Source organism: Sorex araneus, chromosome 3 (genome assembly GCF_027595985.1).
Source record: "Sorex araneus isolate mSorAra2 chromosome 3, mSorAra2.pri, whole genome shotgun sequence".
Lineage (NCBI taxonomy): Eukaryota > Metazoa > Chordata > Mammalia > Eulipotyphla > Soricidae > Sorex > Sorex araneus.
In genome coordinates, this window is record NC_073304.1 from 32,653,710 (window position 1) to 32,671,353 (window position 17,644).

The 17,644-nt window shown below is 44.8% G+C and overlaps 1 protein-coding gene across 1 annotated transcript in view; it reads left to right on the forward strand.

Moving 5' to 3' along the window:
* Window positions 1-17,644, forward strand: part of ZFYVE26 (zinc finger FYVE-type containing 26) — an 84,100-nt gene that overhangs the window by 2,154 nt on the left and 64,302 nt on the right. Inside the window, exons 3-9 of the mRNA XM_004612335.2 lie at window positions 1,696-1,774; window positions 10,935-11,024; window positions 12,423-12,942; window positions 14,051-14,181; window positions 15,132-15,296; window positions 15,443-15,531; window positions 16,424-16,587. Coding sequence (XP_004612392.2) covers window positions 1,696-1,774; window positions 10,935-11,024; window positions 12,423-12,942; window positions 14,051-14,181; window positions 15,132-15,296; window positions 15,443-15,531; window positions 16,424-16,587 — 1,238 coding nt within the window. The remainder of the gene's footprint in view (window positions 1-1,695; window positions 1,775-10,934; window positions 11,025-12,422; window positions 12,943-14,050; window positions 14,182-15,131; window positions 15,297-15,442; window positions 15,532-16,423; window positions 16,588-17,644) is intronic.

A 17,644-nucleotide genomic window follows, 5' to 3' on the forward strand; every position in this document is an offset into this window, starting at 1 on the left:
ACTGCTGTGTGTTAATTACTTATTCTTATTTTAAATTTAGTTTAAAATTAAAGTGTTTTTGATTTGTCTCTAGTATATAAAAATAAAAAGTGTTGATCATGAAATCTAAAAAAAAAAATTTTTAATCAAGTTCTTCCTGTCAATGCTATTAACAACTCATGATATAGAAATTAAATATATTGATCCCTTACTTTTTCTTACTCTAGCAGTTATTATTTAAATACTGTAGTAGGATCAAATTGGGAATAAAATTGGGAGTCAGTCACATAAAAGTGCCTTAGTCGAGTACTACCTCTCTAGCCCCTATTTCTGTACTTTTTTGTTTGTTTATTTGTTTTTTGGGACACACCTGGTGGTGCTCAAGGCTTACTCCTTGCTCTGTGTTCAGGGACCACTCCTGTGAGGGCTCGGAATGAAAACAGGCGAAAAAAAAAAGTAAATTTTTAAACTCATTTTTCCTTAAATTTGGTTCTAGCCAGTAGTTGCTAAATTTGAATAATTAGCTTCAGGGCTTATACCTTGAGTACCACCAGGACTGATCCCTGACCACAGTCAGGAGTAAACTCTGAGCACTGCTGGGTGTAGCCCAATCCCTACCTCACACACACACACACACACATCATGAAGTCCTGATTGGGAGAATAGAGTAGGATTTTATTTTATGAAAACTGCTAACTCGAGGGGCTGGAGCGATAGCACAGCGGGTATGGCGTTTGCCTTGCAGCGGCCGACCCGGGTTCTAATCCCAGCATCCCATATGGTCCCCTGAGCACCACCAGGGGTAATTCCTGAGTGAAGAGCCAGGAGTAACCCCTGTGCATCGCTGGGTGTGACCCAAAAACAAAAAAAAAAAAAAAAAACTGCTAACTCCAGCTGCTAATTCCAGCTACTGATCTGTCATGTGTAATCAATCAAAAATGTCTCATTACTTTCTTAGTGATCCATTCTCTATTCTATCTGCCTTCTCCCCTCCGCTCATGAACCAGTCTTCCAGCTATGGGGCAATCCTCCTGGCCCTTGTATCTACTGTCCTTGGGTGTCAGCCTCATGTGATGTTATTCTATACTGGGTGTCTCATCATTGTGTGATTGTAACCCAAACATGAAAGCTTGTGACTATCTCACAGTGATTCAATAAAATTTATTTTAAAAAAAAAAGTCTCATTAGTATAGTGTCTTATCCTATTCAGGTTTAAATAGTGAAATCTAAACCACTTTCTTTGTGTTTGTGTGTGTGTGTGCACGCACTCATGCATGCATGCTGGCTTTTGGCTTATACTTTGTGGTGTTCGGGGTTTACTCCTGGGCTCAGGAATCCCTCCTGGTGCTGCTCAGTGGACCAAGTGTAATGCTGGACACTGAACCCAGGTAGACCGCTTGCAAAGCAAGAACCTTCCTTGCTATCTTTTCAGCCCCTGAAGTCTAAGTCTTGGATCACAAAGAAAAAAAAAAAAAGATCAATAAATATAAAGCTTTTTTATTTTTTTCTTTTTGGCTCACACCTGGCAATGCTCAGGGATTACTCCTGGCTTTGCACTCAGGAATCACTCCTGGCGGTGCTCACGGGACCATATGGGATGCTGGGAATCAAACCCAGGTTGACCTCCTGCAAGGCAAACACCCTACCCGCTATGCTATAGCTCCAGCCCCAGCTTTTTTTTTTTTTTAGTGAATAATTTGTTTTTACTTTTTTCAGATGTGGACAAGACTTCAACCCTCAAAGACTAGCTTGGGTCTGGCTTCTTGTACTGGAAAAATGGTTGGCTCGAGAAAAGGTAAGTAGGTTTATAGTTCAAATTTTCTATAGAGGATGGAACTAAAAGGAACTTAAAAGTAGTTACAATATAATAATCTGTAATACTACTTGAGGCGACACCATTTTCCTTAATACCACCATATGTCTTATGCCTGAACAGAAGTTTACAGAGCTCAGTAAAAGTGATGAAATAGCAAGTACATGATGAACCTTATAATATTAAGTAATAAAGAATAGGATGGAGCGATAACACAGCGGGTAAGGCAAGTGGCAGATCTGGGTTCGATTCCTCTGCCCCTCTCGGAGATCCTAGCAAGCTACCGACAGTATCCCGCCTGCACAGCAGAGCCTGGCTAGCTACCCGTGGCATATTCGATATGCCAAAAACAGTAACAAGAAGTCTCACAATAGAGACATTACTGGTGCCCACTCAAGCAAATCGGTGAGGAATGTGATAACAATAACAATGAAACAATGAAGTAAAGAATGGACTAAGATCATACTTGGTTACTTTTCAAACAATATTTTAACTAGTCACATGCCATGAAGTCTTACAGATTTTAAACCTCATTAATTAAAAATTAAATGAGTCATCTGAATTAAACTAAAGATTGCCAAACATAAAGCAAAGTGATGGGCCAGAGCAATAGCACTACAGGTAGGCCATTTGCTTTGCACACAACTGACCAAGGTTCTATCCCCTACACTCCATCGGATCCCCTGGAGCCCTACCTGGAGTGATTCCTGCCCAAAGAACAAACAATGAGTCCTGAACAAAGTTGAGTGTGGCCCAAAAACAAACAAGCAAAAAAAAGCAAAGTGAGGGCCTAGAGGAGATGGCGAGTGATCAAGGGCACATACTATATAGGCACCAGGATGTGATTGAACCCAGCACCACATGGCTCACCAAGCACTGCCAGAGCCCTGGAAGCCCCTGCACCACTGGCTGTTCCTGGAGGTTCCCTTCAACATTTATTTATTTATTTACTTACTTACTTATTTTGGGTCACACTCGGCGATGCACAGGGGTTACTTCTGTCTCTGCACTCAGGAATTACCCCTGGTGGTGCTTGGAGAACCGTATGGGATGCTAGGAATCGAACCTGGGTTGGCCACCTGCAAAGCAAACGCCTTACCTGCTGTGCTATCGCTCCAGCCCCTCAACATTTATTTAGTGCATGTAGAATGGAAAGAAAGAAATCAAAAATTCTGGCTAGGGAGAGAGCTCAGTGGGCTGGAACACGTGCCCTGGATACAGCCCTTAGTCAGTAGTACCCCCTGACCACCACAGGCACGTTCCCAGAAACAGAAAAAGTTGAAAAATCCTATTTTGCAACTATCTCTAATTCATCTCATTTTCTTCTTTACTTCATTACTTTTAGTAATTTTGTCTTTAGTTTAGTTTTCATGATCCCTACCCTTTTTGGGAACAGGGACCTTTCAGTGTATGCTCAGAAGCTCGAAGTCCCAGAAGTACCTGGCCTTGCCATGCAGGCCTAATGGCATCACCCCTGACTGATGCGGTGTTGCTCAGGCTTAGGGGTGCCCGGACCCATCATGGGTACAACTGGCAGTGCTGGAGGGAGGAGATCATGCAGTGCCAGGGATCAAACTTGGGGACTGCTCAGCCTAGGCATGCCTCAAGTTCCTTTAGTTATCTCCCTGGCTCATGTACATTTGCCCTTCTTTTTTTTTTTTTTTTTTTTAAATTTTTATTAAATCACCATGTGGAAAGTTACAAAGTTCTCAGGTTTATATGTCAGTTATACAATATTCAAACTTCAAACACCCATCCCTTCACCAGTGCCCAAATTCCACCACCAGAAACCCCAGTTTACCCCCCGCCCCCACCCCCTACCCCCTACTGTATAACTAATGAATTTCACTTCATTTTTTCTTTACCTTGATTACATTCCATAATTCAACACAAAACTCACTATAGTTGACATAACTCTCTCTCTCTCTTTTTTTTCTCTTTTTCCTTTTCCATTTTTTTTTTTTTTAATTTTTCCCCCTCATCCCCCTTCCTGCGCCTCATAGTATGGTGTACTCCACGCCACGTTGGCCAGCGTGGGGCTTTTGCTTAGCTCATAGTCCAGAGGTGGCTGTTACATTAAGAACCTTCAATATTTCAACAAAAACTTACTGTTATTATTTGGAGTTTCCCCCCCAAGTCTGACCTGTTCAAATGGAACCCTTTCACATTGATGACAATTATAAATGTTAAGTCGCGCGGACGCTGCCGCGTCCGCGCGGTTTTGGATTTCTGTATAAAGTCCTGGGAAAATTCTGCCAGAAATTACATATTTCCTCCGTTAGCCGGCGTGGGGCAAAGGCTTAATTCACAGTCTCCATACATGGGTGCAGGCACCTGCTGGAACCCCAATTCCTAAAGCTGTCTCTGGTTCCCGCTTGTTCCACATCCACCGGCTCTGCAGGGGCATGGGCGCCCGGGCCGAAAACCCGGCCGGCCGGAGCCGAGCACGGGCCCGACTAGGGCTGGCTCTGTATCCTGCGACATTTGCCCTTCTTTATACAGCTGCCTAGTACAAAGACAAATGAAAGGGTGGGAGCAATAGAACAGCAGGTAGGGCATTTGCCTTGCACATGGCCAACCTGGGTTTAATGTAGCTGCCAAAGAATAACACATTACTACGGAAACATAGTTTATTCAGACAGTTGCCTTAAAAAAAAAGAAAAAAGACAATGGAGAGGACCAGAGCAGTAGAAGAGCAGGTTGGGCATTTGCCTTGGATGTGGCCGACCTAGGTTCAATGCCCAACACTCATATGGTTTTGAGCCTGCCAGGAATGACCCCTCAGTGCAGAGTCAGGAGTAAGCCCTGAGCATTGCCAGGTATGGCTAAAAAAGAAACACACACACACACACACACACACACACACACACACAAAGAGAGAGAGAGACTAAGAGGAGAGGGAAGCAAGAGAAGTACATTTCAAAAAGAATCAGCCCCAGGTTGGTTAAGAGTTGACTTTAGGACTGGAGAGGTAGCTCAAAGGAAGAGAGCGAATGCCTTAAGTGCAAGACTGGAGTTCAGTCCCTGGCACTGCTGTGCCCCTTCCCAAGAGACACAGATATGGCCCTGGCAACCCCTGAGCACCACTAGGGAGGCTGCAAAACAAAGAATTTGCTATAGTTTCAGATCTAAGACGAAAACACCGCGTTAAACTATTATAACCAAAAGGGGGGGAGGGGGCAGAAGGAAGTCCTGTTGTTACTAATGATCTTTTCAGTACGAACATGGAATTTGTCAAACCTGATGAACTTTATCCTCTGCAGAGCTTATTTTTTCCATTATAGCTGATTGGTTGCTTATTTTTTTGACAGTTGCTCAACCAAATCACATGATGAATTTTAGTTTCCTGCCCCCATCGTTACAGACTAAGAGTTGTTCTTGTTTTTCCCCAGCATCAATAGGTCCTTAAAGCTCCAGTGTCTCGATTATTTAAACACTATGGGAAATGTATTAGACCTGGAAGAATTTTTTTTTTTTTTTTTGCTTTTTGGGTCACCTGGCAATGCACAGGGGTTACTCCTGGCTCTGCACTCAGGAATTACTCCTGGCGGTGCTCAGGGAACCATATGGAATGCTAGGGATCGAACCCGGGTCGGCCGAGTGCAAGGCAAACGCCCTACCCACTGTGCTATCGCTCCAGCCCAGATCTGGAAGAATTTTAAAACTCTACAAGTGCCAACATTTTCAGTATGCTGTGGGAATAGTATTGCAAGCCCTATTACCCTGCAGTGGCCTTCCTCTTCTAGAGACTTGCTGACTACCTGTCTTTTCCCAAACTCCTACCTTCTGCTTCCTTTTTAATGACTAGATTTATATCAATATGTATAAGGAGGTGTGCAAAGACTGAAATGCAGAGATGTTCACCTTTCTGCAACTTCTTTTTACTTTTATTTATTTTTGGGCCACACCCAGTGATGCTCAGGGGTTACTCCTAGCTCTACTCAGGAATTACTCTTGGCGATACATGAGGAACCATATGGGATGGCGGGAATTGAACCAGGTTGGCTGCGTGCAAGGCAAAAATCCTATCTATTGTATTGTCACTCTAGCCCCTGCTTCTCTGCCACTTCTTTTAATATAGGGCTTCATAAACTTTTCCCACTCAAAACCACTTTCACATAGGAGATTCCACAATGAAAGTGCTGCTGGAAACATCTCAGATTCATTACATGTTTGATTTTTTTGTTTGTTTGTTTTTGGGTCACACTCAACAGTACTCAGGGCTTATTCCTGGCACTTTTTCAAGGATCACTCATGATACGGCTTGCAAGCAAACACCCTACCTGCTGTACTATCACTCCGGCCCCATGCATTTGATTTTGAATTCATTTTTGGTCATTGCACATTGTTGCTAAAACTTTTTGTGACCCACATTCAGTTTTATGACCCACAGTTTAAGAAACTATTGTTTACTAGAAGAAAATTGCAAATTCCTCCCATATCTACAATGCACTGTACCACTGTCATCCCATTGTTCATCAATTTGCTCAAGCAGGCACCAGTAACGTCTCCATTGTGAGACTTGTTGTTACTGTTTTTGGCATGTTGAATATATCATGGGGAGCTTGCCAGGCTCTGCCGTGCATATACACAATATGGTAGTTTTTATTTCATTTATTATTCCACAATAAATGAAAGTATAACTGTATGTAAACTAACTGCACTATTCAGTGACTGGAAAGGATGTTCAGACTCTACTATGTCTACCAAAGAGGGGGCATGGAGAGATAATACAGGGATTAACTCATGCGACCAACCCCAGTTTAATCCCCAGCACTACAAGGTCCTTGGAACATCACTAAGTGTGGCCCTATGGCCCCTGAGCACCTCCTGAGTGATAAATCTAAATATGGCAGGACCCAAGCAGCACCAAATCTTGGCACTCTCATATTGAGTCACTGACCAGATGGGCCAAAAATTGCTGGGTGGAGCCTCCAGGTCTCTTGGGGAAGTGGCTCAAAGGGCTGGAGGGCATGCCTTGGTCTTGAGGCTCAAGTTCAGTCCCCAGCACTACTGGTCTCTTTCTGAGCACCAGTGGGTAGGCCAAACATTTTTTTTAAATGAGAAAACTGTTTGATTTATGTGCATCTACATACGTACGAGGTGGTCCTAATGCCCTTAAATCACTATTCAAGTATTTCTCTTATAGTGAAAAGATTGAGAGTGGGAGGGCAGGGTCTTTTTTACTTTGTATACTTATATTCTCATTCTAATACTTCAAATATGCTTTGCTCTTGTTGTTATTATTTGCTCTTATAATAAGGAAATTTATTCTTAGAAACATTTAGCAATTTCATACCTATCTTAGGAGTTTTAGTTATTTATGATCCTGCATTTCTGTAAAGTAATTTCACCAATGAGATAAATATAAGCCAATCACTTGTTGGAATTTGAGAGGCCTGAAATCTTAGGCAGACTTTGTTCTTTTATTGAGGGTCTGCTGTCTGGGCCTCTTAAGTGTCCTTCCTTGTAATCCTGAGTAGAAGCACCAACTTGCAGCTTTCTAGCATGTTCTCCCCACCAACTCCCAACCACCTGTAAAAAAGTATTTATACATTGTAGGTGGATAGAGAAGAAGGCAGCAAGATTTGGGGCATGCCAAATTGTGTTAGCCTTTAATATAATGATATGATGTAATAGCCTTTGACACATGAATGATGTTTGATCTAGTGTTTTAAGCCTCGTGCAAAGATGCCATATGTGTGCAATCCTGCAGGTGCTCCTAGCCTCCTTGAGCTAGATCATATTCTCTCTCTCTCTCTCTCTCTCTCTCTCTCTCTCTCTCTCTCTCTCTCTCTCTCTCTCTCTCTCTCTCTCTCTCTCTATTTGTGAGGGCACGGTGGTTGGGGTGGGTGGTTTGCACCCAGCAGTGGTGCTCAAGGCTTATTCCTGGTTTTCTGATCACTCCTGGCAGAGTGGAGGAGCATATGGAGTATGAGGGGTTAAGCTGAGGTAAGGCAAGTGCCTTACCCACTGTACTCTCTTTCCCACCTCACCCTCCTTTTCATGCTTGAAATTTCTGAGAAACACTCGCTACCTATTTTACCTTTTATTTTTTATTTTTTGGGCACAGGCACATCCTGGCTCTTCAGGGGTTACTCCTGGCTCAGCACTCAGGAATTGTCCCTAGTGGTGCTCAGGGGACCATATGGGATGACAGGGCTCGAACCCAGGCTGGCTTAGTGCAAGGCAAACACCCTACCCACTGTGCTATTGCTCCAGCCCGCTTACCTTTTCATTTTTATTGTTGTGGTTATACCTGGTGGTGTTGCGGGAGGTCAGGTGGTGGGTGCTGAGGACCAAACCTAGGGTCTCACATGTAAGCCACCTGGCCCCGACAATTTCATCTTCAGTCAAGAGTTGTTTTTGTTTTTTTTAAGATGTATTTAATTAAAGAATCGTGATTTACAAAGTTACTGATAATTGAGTTTTAGGAATATAATATTCTAGTTTCAAGTCTTGAAAGTTTGTATATTGAAATCGCCTATATATTTAATATAATGACTAAACTAATACTTTGCAGGATATTTTTTATTTATATGGAAATAGTCGTAATAAAAAAAACAGCTGGGAGTAGATAGTATAGAAGTTAAGGTGCTTGTCTTGCAATGCAGCTGACACTAGTTCAATTCCTAGCACCTGCATATAGTCATATAGCATATGGGGTCATATAGCACCAGGGGTCACTTCTGAGCAGAGAGCCAGCAGTTGCCTGTAAGCACTACCAGGTATGGACCCAAAAGCAAACAAAACAAAACAAAAATGGAAGCTAAAGATTTTGCTTGTTGATTTGTGAGACAGTATCAACATATCAGATGTTTTGTGGTCTAATGTTTATGTATGTGTATATTTTGGTATGGGAGAGCCTGGCAAGCTCCCTGTGGTGTATTCATATGCCAAAACGAGTAACAATGATGGGTCTCATTCCCCTGACTCTGAAAGAGCCTCCAGTGCAGCACCGTTGGGAAGGACAAGTACAGAGAGGCTTCTAGAATCTCAGGGTTAGGACGAATGGAGACATTACTGAGACTGCTCAAGAAAATCGGCAGTCAACGGGATGATGATGATGATGAATATTCTAGTACCAATCCCACTACCGGTGTAAATTTCCCTCCATCAGTGTTCCCTGTCCCCTACTGCCTGCCCACCCCCACCCCCGACTTGCCATCCTGACAGGCTCATTTTAAAGTTGGTGGTTGTAGTTTGGATCTCATGTTTTCAGTCTTGTTGAGTCTGTGCTTTGGTTATGTAGCTAAACCACTCTCCACATTACCAGTATACCTGAGGTGCCTGACCCCTGTTCCCCCATTATTTCCCTTTCTCAACTGCTCCTTTCCCCCATTCATTTCTTACCTTTTCTGTCCTTCCCCCCTATACTCTGGAATCACAGGTGACCTAGGTATTCCCTCCTTTACTACACTTTTTTTTCTTGTTCAGTTACTCTTTGTACCCTACGGCAGAGCCTGGCCAGCTAATTGTGGCGTATTCGATATGCCAAAAACAGTAACTATAAGTCTCACGATGAGAGACATTACTGGTGCCCGCTCGAACAAATCGATGAGCAAGGGGATGACAGTGACAGTGACTATTGATAAGTGGAGATCATCCTGTGTTTATCCTTCTGGCTTACTTCACTCAGCATTCTGCCTCCCAGTTCTAACTAGATTGCAACAAATTGCATGATTTCATTGTACCTTGCAACTGCATAGTATTCCATTGAGTGTATATATCACATATTCACAATCTATTCATCTGTCATTGGACATCTGGGTTGATTCCATATTTTAGCTATTGTGCTAAATTCTGCAGTGAATACTGATATGCATATGTTCTTTGGAATGATTTTTATCTTGGGGATAGATACCCAAAAGTGGAATTGATGGGTCATATGGCAGTTCAGTTCGCAGTTTACTAAGAATTCTCAATACTGTTTTTCATGGGGTTGAACGAGACAAAATGCCCACCAGGAGTGAGAGTTCCTTTTTCCCCAAATCCCCACCAACACAGATTGTTCCCACTATTTTTGATACGTGCCATTCTTACTGGTATGAGATTGTATTCTGTTGTCCTCTTGATTTGGATTTCCCTAATGATAAATGATGCTGAGCTCCTTCCCAAGTGTCTACTGGGCCATCCACCTGTCTTCCTCTGAGAAGTGTCTGTTCATTTCCTCTTCCCCGGGCTGGAGCGATAGCACAGCAAGTACGGCGTTTGCCTTGCACGCGGCCAACCTGGGTTCGATTCCCAGCATTCCATATGGTCCCCTGAGCACCACCAGGGGTAATTCCTGAGTGCAGAGCCAGGAGTAACCCCTGTGCATTGCCAGGTGTGACCCCCAAAAAAAGCAAAAAAAAAGCATTTCCTCTCACCATTTTCTGATAGGTTTTTTTGATTTTTATGTTGTTGTTGTTATTGTTGATCTTTGTGAGTACTTTATATAACCTGGGTATCCACCCTTTTCAATAAAGGGCTGATATCTATTAAAACATTAAATCTTTTTGAGTTTTGTTTTTGTTTGGGGGTCACACCTGGCAGTGCTCGGGGCTTAACTCTTGGCTCTGTGTTTAGGGATCACTCCTTCCGAAGCTCAGGGCACTTTATGGGGGCACCAGGAATTGAATCTAGATCAGCTGCGTGCATACTAAGTGCCTTACCTACTGTACTACTACTACTCTGGCCTCTTTGCTCTTTTTGCTAATAAAGAAAAATATCCGAGCGCCTGAGAGATGGTTCCAGTGGTCTGGCATCTACCTAGCATGTGCCTGACCCTGAATTCAGTTCCTACTATCACATGCCCCCCACTGGAACCATTGGGTGTGGTCCTGATGTTGCCCCTAAACTTCCTGAGTACCCCACTACTGGCTCAAGTACCAGACTGCCAGGCTCACAACATAAAGAAAAGTGCCTGAGAAGTGATCTCCATGGCCCAGGCCGCTGTGTCCCGGCAGCCATCATAACAGCCCCCCACCACAAGGAAGAGGGAGCAGGTAAATAAATACATCTGGAAACAACATGACAGTGTAGAAGTAAAAGTGCTTTATCTGAGAGAACGATAGGAATAGAACTAACTGGAGAGAAACATGTGGTTTCAGTTTTGTGGAAGGATCTGCCAAATCTCTAATCTTCTTTTTTATTTTTCTAGAAATTACTGCCAACTGTTTTCCGGAGAAAGCTCGAGTTTCTCTTGTTGTCAGAAGACCTCCCTGGGGATATTCCAGAGGACATCCTCAAGGTCAGAGAGGGCCCTGGAGCTCCCAGCGCGACAGTGGTGCAACACATTTGGATCTGAGGGCTCCTACCGAGACAGAGACAGGTCCCAAATGTTAGCTTTCTAGGCGGAAGGGCACGACCAGGCTAGGCTGAGGCCCCCCTGTGAGGGGAGTGCATAGGGAGGGTAAAACTATCTGATTTTAGAATTCTGACAGGTGGATTTACCAGAAGCACAAAGTTTAACTAATGATTAAAGTTTTTTGTCGTTTCATGTAAAAGGAATGTTTCTATAAGCTAAGTATTTAAATTGTGCCCTAGTGTCAGTGGGGAAAGTAAAGGAAGAAAGTAACTAGTATGTGCTGAAAAGTCCTGGAACAGGTATGCCTAGAGGGAGGGAAGGTGGGTGAGAAGGAAAGTGGGTGGGTGGGAGAGAGAGAGAGAGAGAGAGAGAGAGAGAGAGAGAGAGAGAGAGAGAGAGAGAGAGAATATATGTTACCTCTGGGGGCAGATAGTATGTGTGTGTGTGTGTGTTTGAATGTGTTATAAATAATTCTTATAATTTTCTTTTTTTTTTTCTTTTTGGGTCACACCCAGCGATGCTCAGGGGTCACTCCTGGCTTTCCACTCAGGAATTACTCCTGGCAGTGCTTGGGGGACCATATGAGATGCCGGGGATCAAACCTGTGTCAGCCGCGTGCAAGGCAAACGCCCTACCCGCTGTGCTATCGCTCCGGCCCCAAATAATTCTTATAATTAACTTAGAGGGAAGTGTGTGTGTGTATGTCTGTGTGTGTGTGTATGTGTTTGTATGAGTGAGAAATGAGTGGGAATGTGTCACCCCTGGGAGCAGATTATATATGTGTGTGTTCGAATATATTATAGCTGATCCTTATAATTACCTCGGAGGGAAGAGAGAGAGACTGATTTGGGGATTTGGGGGATAACACCCTCTGATGCTCAGGGGTTGCTCCTAGCTTGCTTAGGGGTCCGTGTGGTGCTAGGGATTGAACTGAGGCCAGCCGCATGGAAGGCAAGTGCCTAAGTCCTGTGCCAGCCTAGTGGCTGCTCCCCTTTTCCTCTCTGTTACCTGTTTGGTCTGTGAGTTTGCCTTCCCTGACATGTTTGGTAGTGGAACTGGAGCAAGCTTAGCAGGGAAGTTCTGAGCCACTGAATTCATCTTGCCTGGCCCCAGTCTCCTCGGTCTGTACGTGAGGTTAACACTAATGTCTTCCTCTTAAAATTGTATAGATTGCATTCTGCTGTGACTCAGGCCCACACTTAACAAGTATCGAAGTGTTGGTCACTGCTGCTGTTTTATTTGTACACCTGTAAACACTGAAACGAGGAATGCACCACAGCATAGAGATGATAACATTCTAGGTCCCCTCACCCCCAGTTCCTCTCTCTGTTCCCCATTTAGGAGCTCTATGACGCCCTCACGCAAGTCACAGCAGGCCCTGTGCTTGATGGCGACCCAAGGCAGCAGAACCGCATCCCGGAGCTCAGCTCACAAGCCATCTCTGTGCTCTGGGATCTCCTGGGGCAGGCCCCCCGGCCAGCACAGGCCCTGCTGGAGCTCCTCCTTGGAGAGGACCAAGGCGCTGGCCTCTGCGGCTCTCTGCAGAAGGCCCTGGTGGGCCGGATTCGCAACGCTCTGCGGGCTTTGCAGGAGTCTGCGGCCACACCCCCCCACACCACAGATGCCATCTATGGAGCCCTGCGGACTCTGCGGTGCCCTTCGGAGCCACAGGGACCTGAGCTCCGTGTCCTGTGTGAGGAGCTCGTGGCCGCCTGCAGGACAGAGGGGTCGCCCCTGCGGGAGGAGCAGCTGCTGGGCTGCCTGCTGCACCCGGCCGGCCTGGGGCTGGTCACCCTGTACGGTCACACCTTTGCCGAGAAGGACACAGAAAAGCCCCCGAAGGCCATCCCGTCAGGAAAAGGTATGTTTCTCCCGCTGCTCCTCCCTGTGCACTGGTAATTCCAAGGGGCAGAACCTCTCAGAAGTTCCTTTGGCTTAATGTCTGTCTTGTTGCTGGGGAAATCTGTTGGGAGAAGCTAAGCATAAATGGGCAACCTAGGGGCTGGAGCGATAGCACAGCGGGTAGGGCGTTTGCCTTGCACACGGCCAACCCAGGTTCGAATCCCAGCATCCCATATGGTCCCCTGAGCACCACCAGGAGTAATTCCTGAGTGTAGAACCAGGAGTAACTCCTGTGCATCACCGGGTGTGACCCAAAAAGAAAAAAAAAAATCCCCTTGTGAGAGCACAAATTTTGTTTAGTTATTAAGATAGATATGAAAGCATTAAAAATGGAAAACTAGAAATGTAAAATGTGTGTTAAAATGTTAAATGAAAATCATGAAATTAAAATAAAATCATGCCCTCTGGGGTGTGGGTATCCTCTAGGGACCATATGTGGTACCTGGGATTCGAATCAGGTTCAGCTGCATTCAAGGCAAGTGCCTTACCTCTTATACCCCTAAATTATCCACTTTTACTAAGTCCCTTCAAGTGGATTCCTGAGTTCTTTTGTCCTGAATTCATAATCCTTTTAAGGTTTGTTTCTGTTTTTTTTGAGTAGAGGCTGCACCACCATACTCAGAGCTTACTCCTGGTTCTGTGCTCATCTCCTATCAGGACTTGGTGTGTGTGGGTGGGGGGGCATATGGGGTGCCAGTAATTAAACCAGTTTGGCAAGTACCCTAACCACTCTGCTATTTCTCTAGCCTTCTGAATCCATGATCTTGAATAAATTCCTTGCTTTCTGTCACTGTAGTGTGCTCAAGGTCCATTATATAAACCTATGTATGGATTTCGTATTCTAAGGGGGAGTGATAGAAATAAACAATACAGTAGTAGCATTTTAAGAGCTCTCCATGAAACTTAAACTATGGAGAGGAAGAAAAGTCTTTAAGAGATTAGTGTAGAAAACCTGGTTTAAGGTTTAAAAAGAGTCGGCTCTCACATCAGATGATATTTCCAGTGGGTTTTAGTTTAGGAAAGAAGGACTCCTGTTTCCCCAGTAACCCCTTAAGTTTGATTTTCAGCCTCACCAGATCACCTCGATCCTGAGCGGACAGTTCTAGCCCTGTTCTCCAATCCTGACCCAGTCCAGGCTTGGAAATCAGCCTATTTCTACTGCCTGGCCAACAACAAGCACTTCCTGGAGCAGATCCTGGTAAGTCTGACTTCATCATCCATCTTCCTGCAAATACCCAGGAACTTCCCCTGGGCCTGTAGTTCCTGCAACTCTGTAGTCCCTCTCTTCTATCCAATGCAAGGCTGTCCAATTAACGGGAAGTCTTTGGGTCCCATCCCTCCCAACCGCCCGGGTCCCAAGAGAAAGACCAGTATAATTCATAATGAAATTACATTTTTTTTTAAATCGGTCCTTAGTCACAAACAAAAAGGTTAGATCCATGAAAACTTTACAGAGAGCGTAAGGAAGGAAAGATAGTGGCAACAGCACATTCCTAATTGACAGGAAAATCGAAGTACTCTAACCTTTTCCTTCCACAATAGAGCTTAGCATCAGTTTCATTCAACAGATGGTTTGGGTTATTTTTGTTGTTGTTTTTTTGATTTTTTCTCATCATGTCCTACACTAGGAGCTGGGTCTACAGCAGAAGTCCCAGTCTTCAAATAACATACTGCCTAGGGTTTTCATGACCATTTGGGGTGGGGGCCCACACCCAGCTGTGCTTATATCTTACTCCTGGCTCCACCCGGGAGTGAAAACTCCTGGAGATCCCAGGAATGGAACCCAGATCAACTACATATAAGACAGGGGCCTCACCCACTGTTCGATCCCTCCAGCCCACTGTAACCAGTTTTTTAACTCAGCTGGCCACTGTCAGGAGCAGCAGGCCATGAGTATTCTTTTTGTTTTTGTTTTTTTTTTTTGCTTATTGGGTCACACCCAGAGTTGCACAGGGGTTACGCCTGACTCATGCACTCAGGAATTACTCCTGGCAGTGCTCGGGGGAACCATATGGGATGCTGGGAATCGAACCCGGGTCAGCCTCGTGCAAGGCGAATGCCCTACCCACTGTGCCACTGCTCCCGCCCCGGCCATGGGCATTCTTCCTAGTTCACACAGCTGCCTGGAGCACCTCCCTTGGCTTTCAGGTGACAGCACTCATGCTGTTGCGAGAGGAAGACTTCCCAAGTCTCGGCCGCCTGCTCGATAGAGAATTCAAGCCTCTCAGCCGACTGCTTGTCCTCCTGGGCTGGACACACTGCCAGAGCCTAGATTCAGCCAGGAGGCTGCTCCACACAGTTCACACTTCCCAGGTAAACTCTCTGCCTGCTGCCCTCGATGCCTCGGAAGTGAATGCTCTGAGGTTCTGGGCTGAACTAGCACTCAGGGTCCTGAAGGTAACAGCACTCTCTGTCTCCTCAGAGCCTGAGTCTCTCTCTTCTCCCTCATGCCATTGCAGGACCCGGGCTGTGATAAACTCCTTGGGGACGCCTGTGAGGGGTTGTGGGCTCACCTGGAGGTCTTGGAGTGGTGTGTGCAGCATAGCAGGTATGGCCATGGCCCTTCCCCACCACTAAACACACTTGGCCTTGAGCCCTGAGGGTGGGCCCATTTCCAGACATCCACCACAGAAGTGTTGTGTGTAGACAAGTGCTGGCCAGTAGCTAGTCAGTGTCCCAGCTATGAAAGCAGGGAAGAAACTTAAGTTTTGATTATCCTCAACACAGTTACCAGGTCATGGTAAGGACGCACGGCAATGACAAAAAGAATGATGTCCCTGTTTCCCCAGCGGGCACCGCATGCCCAGCTCCACTCCAAGCCCATTGTGTGCATGCTTTCATTGCAGCCTCTCAGTAGATACCAGTTCCATCCTTACTTTAAGGCAGAAGGCCGGATGTGTTAAATAACGTGTACAGGGAGACAAAGTGTGGTCCACGGTGCCAGGCACGCATTATTCTGGGCATTTCTTTTGTTCAGTAAATTAAGTCGTGTGAAGCTGCCTTTCCCTGGTAGCATAGCTTCAGGTCCTTCAGCCCTTCCTGTTCTGTGTTTCTGTTTGGCTCTTCATATTTCACATGCTAACACTTCCTAGAGTTAGCGTGGGCAGAGGAGAACTGAGTGTAGGGCCCTTCCTCAAAGGGGCGTGGAAGTGTACATCAGTTCTAAGCAAGGAAGAGTCCAGACATTGGAAAGCATAACCGTAGGCTTTTTTTCTAGGCCCTAATGACCTGAAAAGGGCCTTTCTTGGTCCTTTCTAGAACCGACTTGATGGCTACTCTATTCCCAGAAAATAAACTCCTGTTCAGTCTCCTACCACTCTTAGCTGGGAAAGGGAAGCCTGTGGAGTTTGGACGGGTCAGAATGAGAGAATCAAGATCAGTCTTTCTCAAAACAGTTGTATAAATTGCCTCCCTTCCATCCTCCCAACTTTCCCTTTCAGCAATCCCATACCAAAGAGAGATCTCTTGTGTCACTTACATGGTGGAGACAACCACTCCGTGCTCTACTCTCTCCATCATCTTACCAACCTTCCAGCACTCAGGGAGGAAGATGTCCTCAGGCTCTTACAGAAGGTGCCAGCCCAGGACCCTCAACAAGAACATGGTGAGTTGGTGATGGAGTGACATGAGCAAGGTTTCTTCTTAGCACAGTCTTGCACACGTTTCTTTCAACCAGAGTGTTAGCTGTTGGGATTTGTCGGAGGGTTGGTCTTTTAGATGCCCTTCAACCAGGACCGTTTGGCCCAGTCAGATCATGGAAGTTCAGCTCCTCCCATCAGAGTGGAGTAGGGAATCCTAGGAGAATAGTCCACCATTTTTTCCAATTTTCCTAACCATCCCTCAAGCTTGCCTCTATAGAAGGCCCTCAATAATTTATTTTACATTGCTTGTTATAAATATGTTTCCTTAAAAGAAAGTTAGTGAATATTGTTGTCGTGGAGCCATTAAGCCCTTACATAAGGGATTGCTAGCCTGTTTTTACAGGTTAAGCCTTGTGTTTATTTTTATTAATCGAAATTAGTTGCCTTCTACTTTACATTCCATCCAATGTGGTGTGCTATCCTGTTTTATCAGTATTGTAAAATTTGAGATGTTGCACGGGTGTAAATGTGACTGTGTGCTTCAGGAATTTCAAAATTTTTAACAGGGTAATACAGCTGGAGTTTAACTAGGTGGTGGCTTTGGGGCATAAGCCTGATTGCCAGTGCTTCCGGAAGGACAGGGAAATGGGGGGAGGTAGCCCATGTCTGATTTTTGTGAAAGCCTGGAGATTTCAGTCACAAACCTGTATACCTGAGTTTTTCAACAGAATAGTTTCTGGATAGCTCTCAGCCTGAGTTATGGAATTGGCTGTAAGAGAAAAACTAGTGGAGGGATTAAGCAAAAATTCTAGTGCTTGTATTTAGCTTGTAGGATTGTCTTTCTTCATTTTGCTTTACACCTAATGTTTTTTCATTTGATTAAATTTTCATTTTTTCTGGAAAGAATCTGAACCAGATTAACAAAACCCATCAAAATAGTGGTGCTCTTCTTTCCTCTTAAAGTTAAGAAAAAAAATTTTAATGTGTAATCAAATTATTAAACATGTCCAAGTATTTTTTCAGCGAAGTTAGTATTTTCCCTCAATATATTTTTCTCAGTGCTTTCTCTAAGTAGAGTTT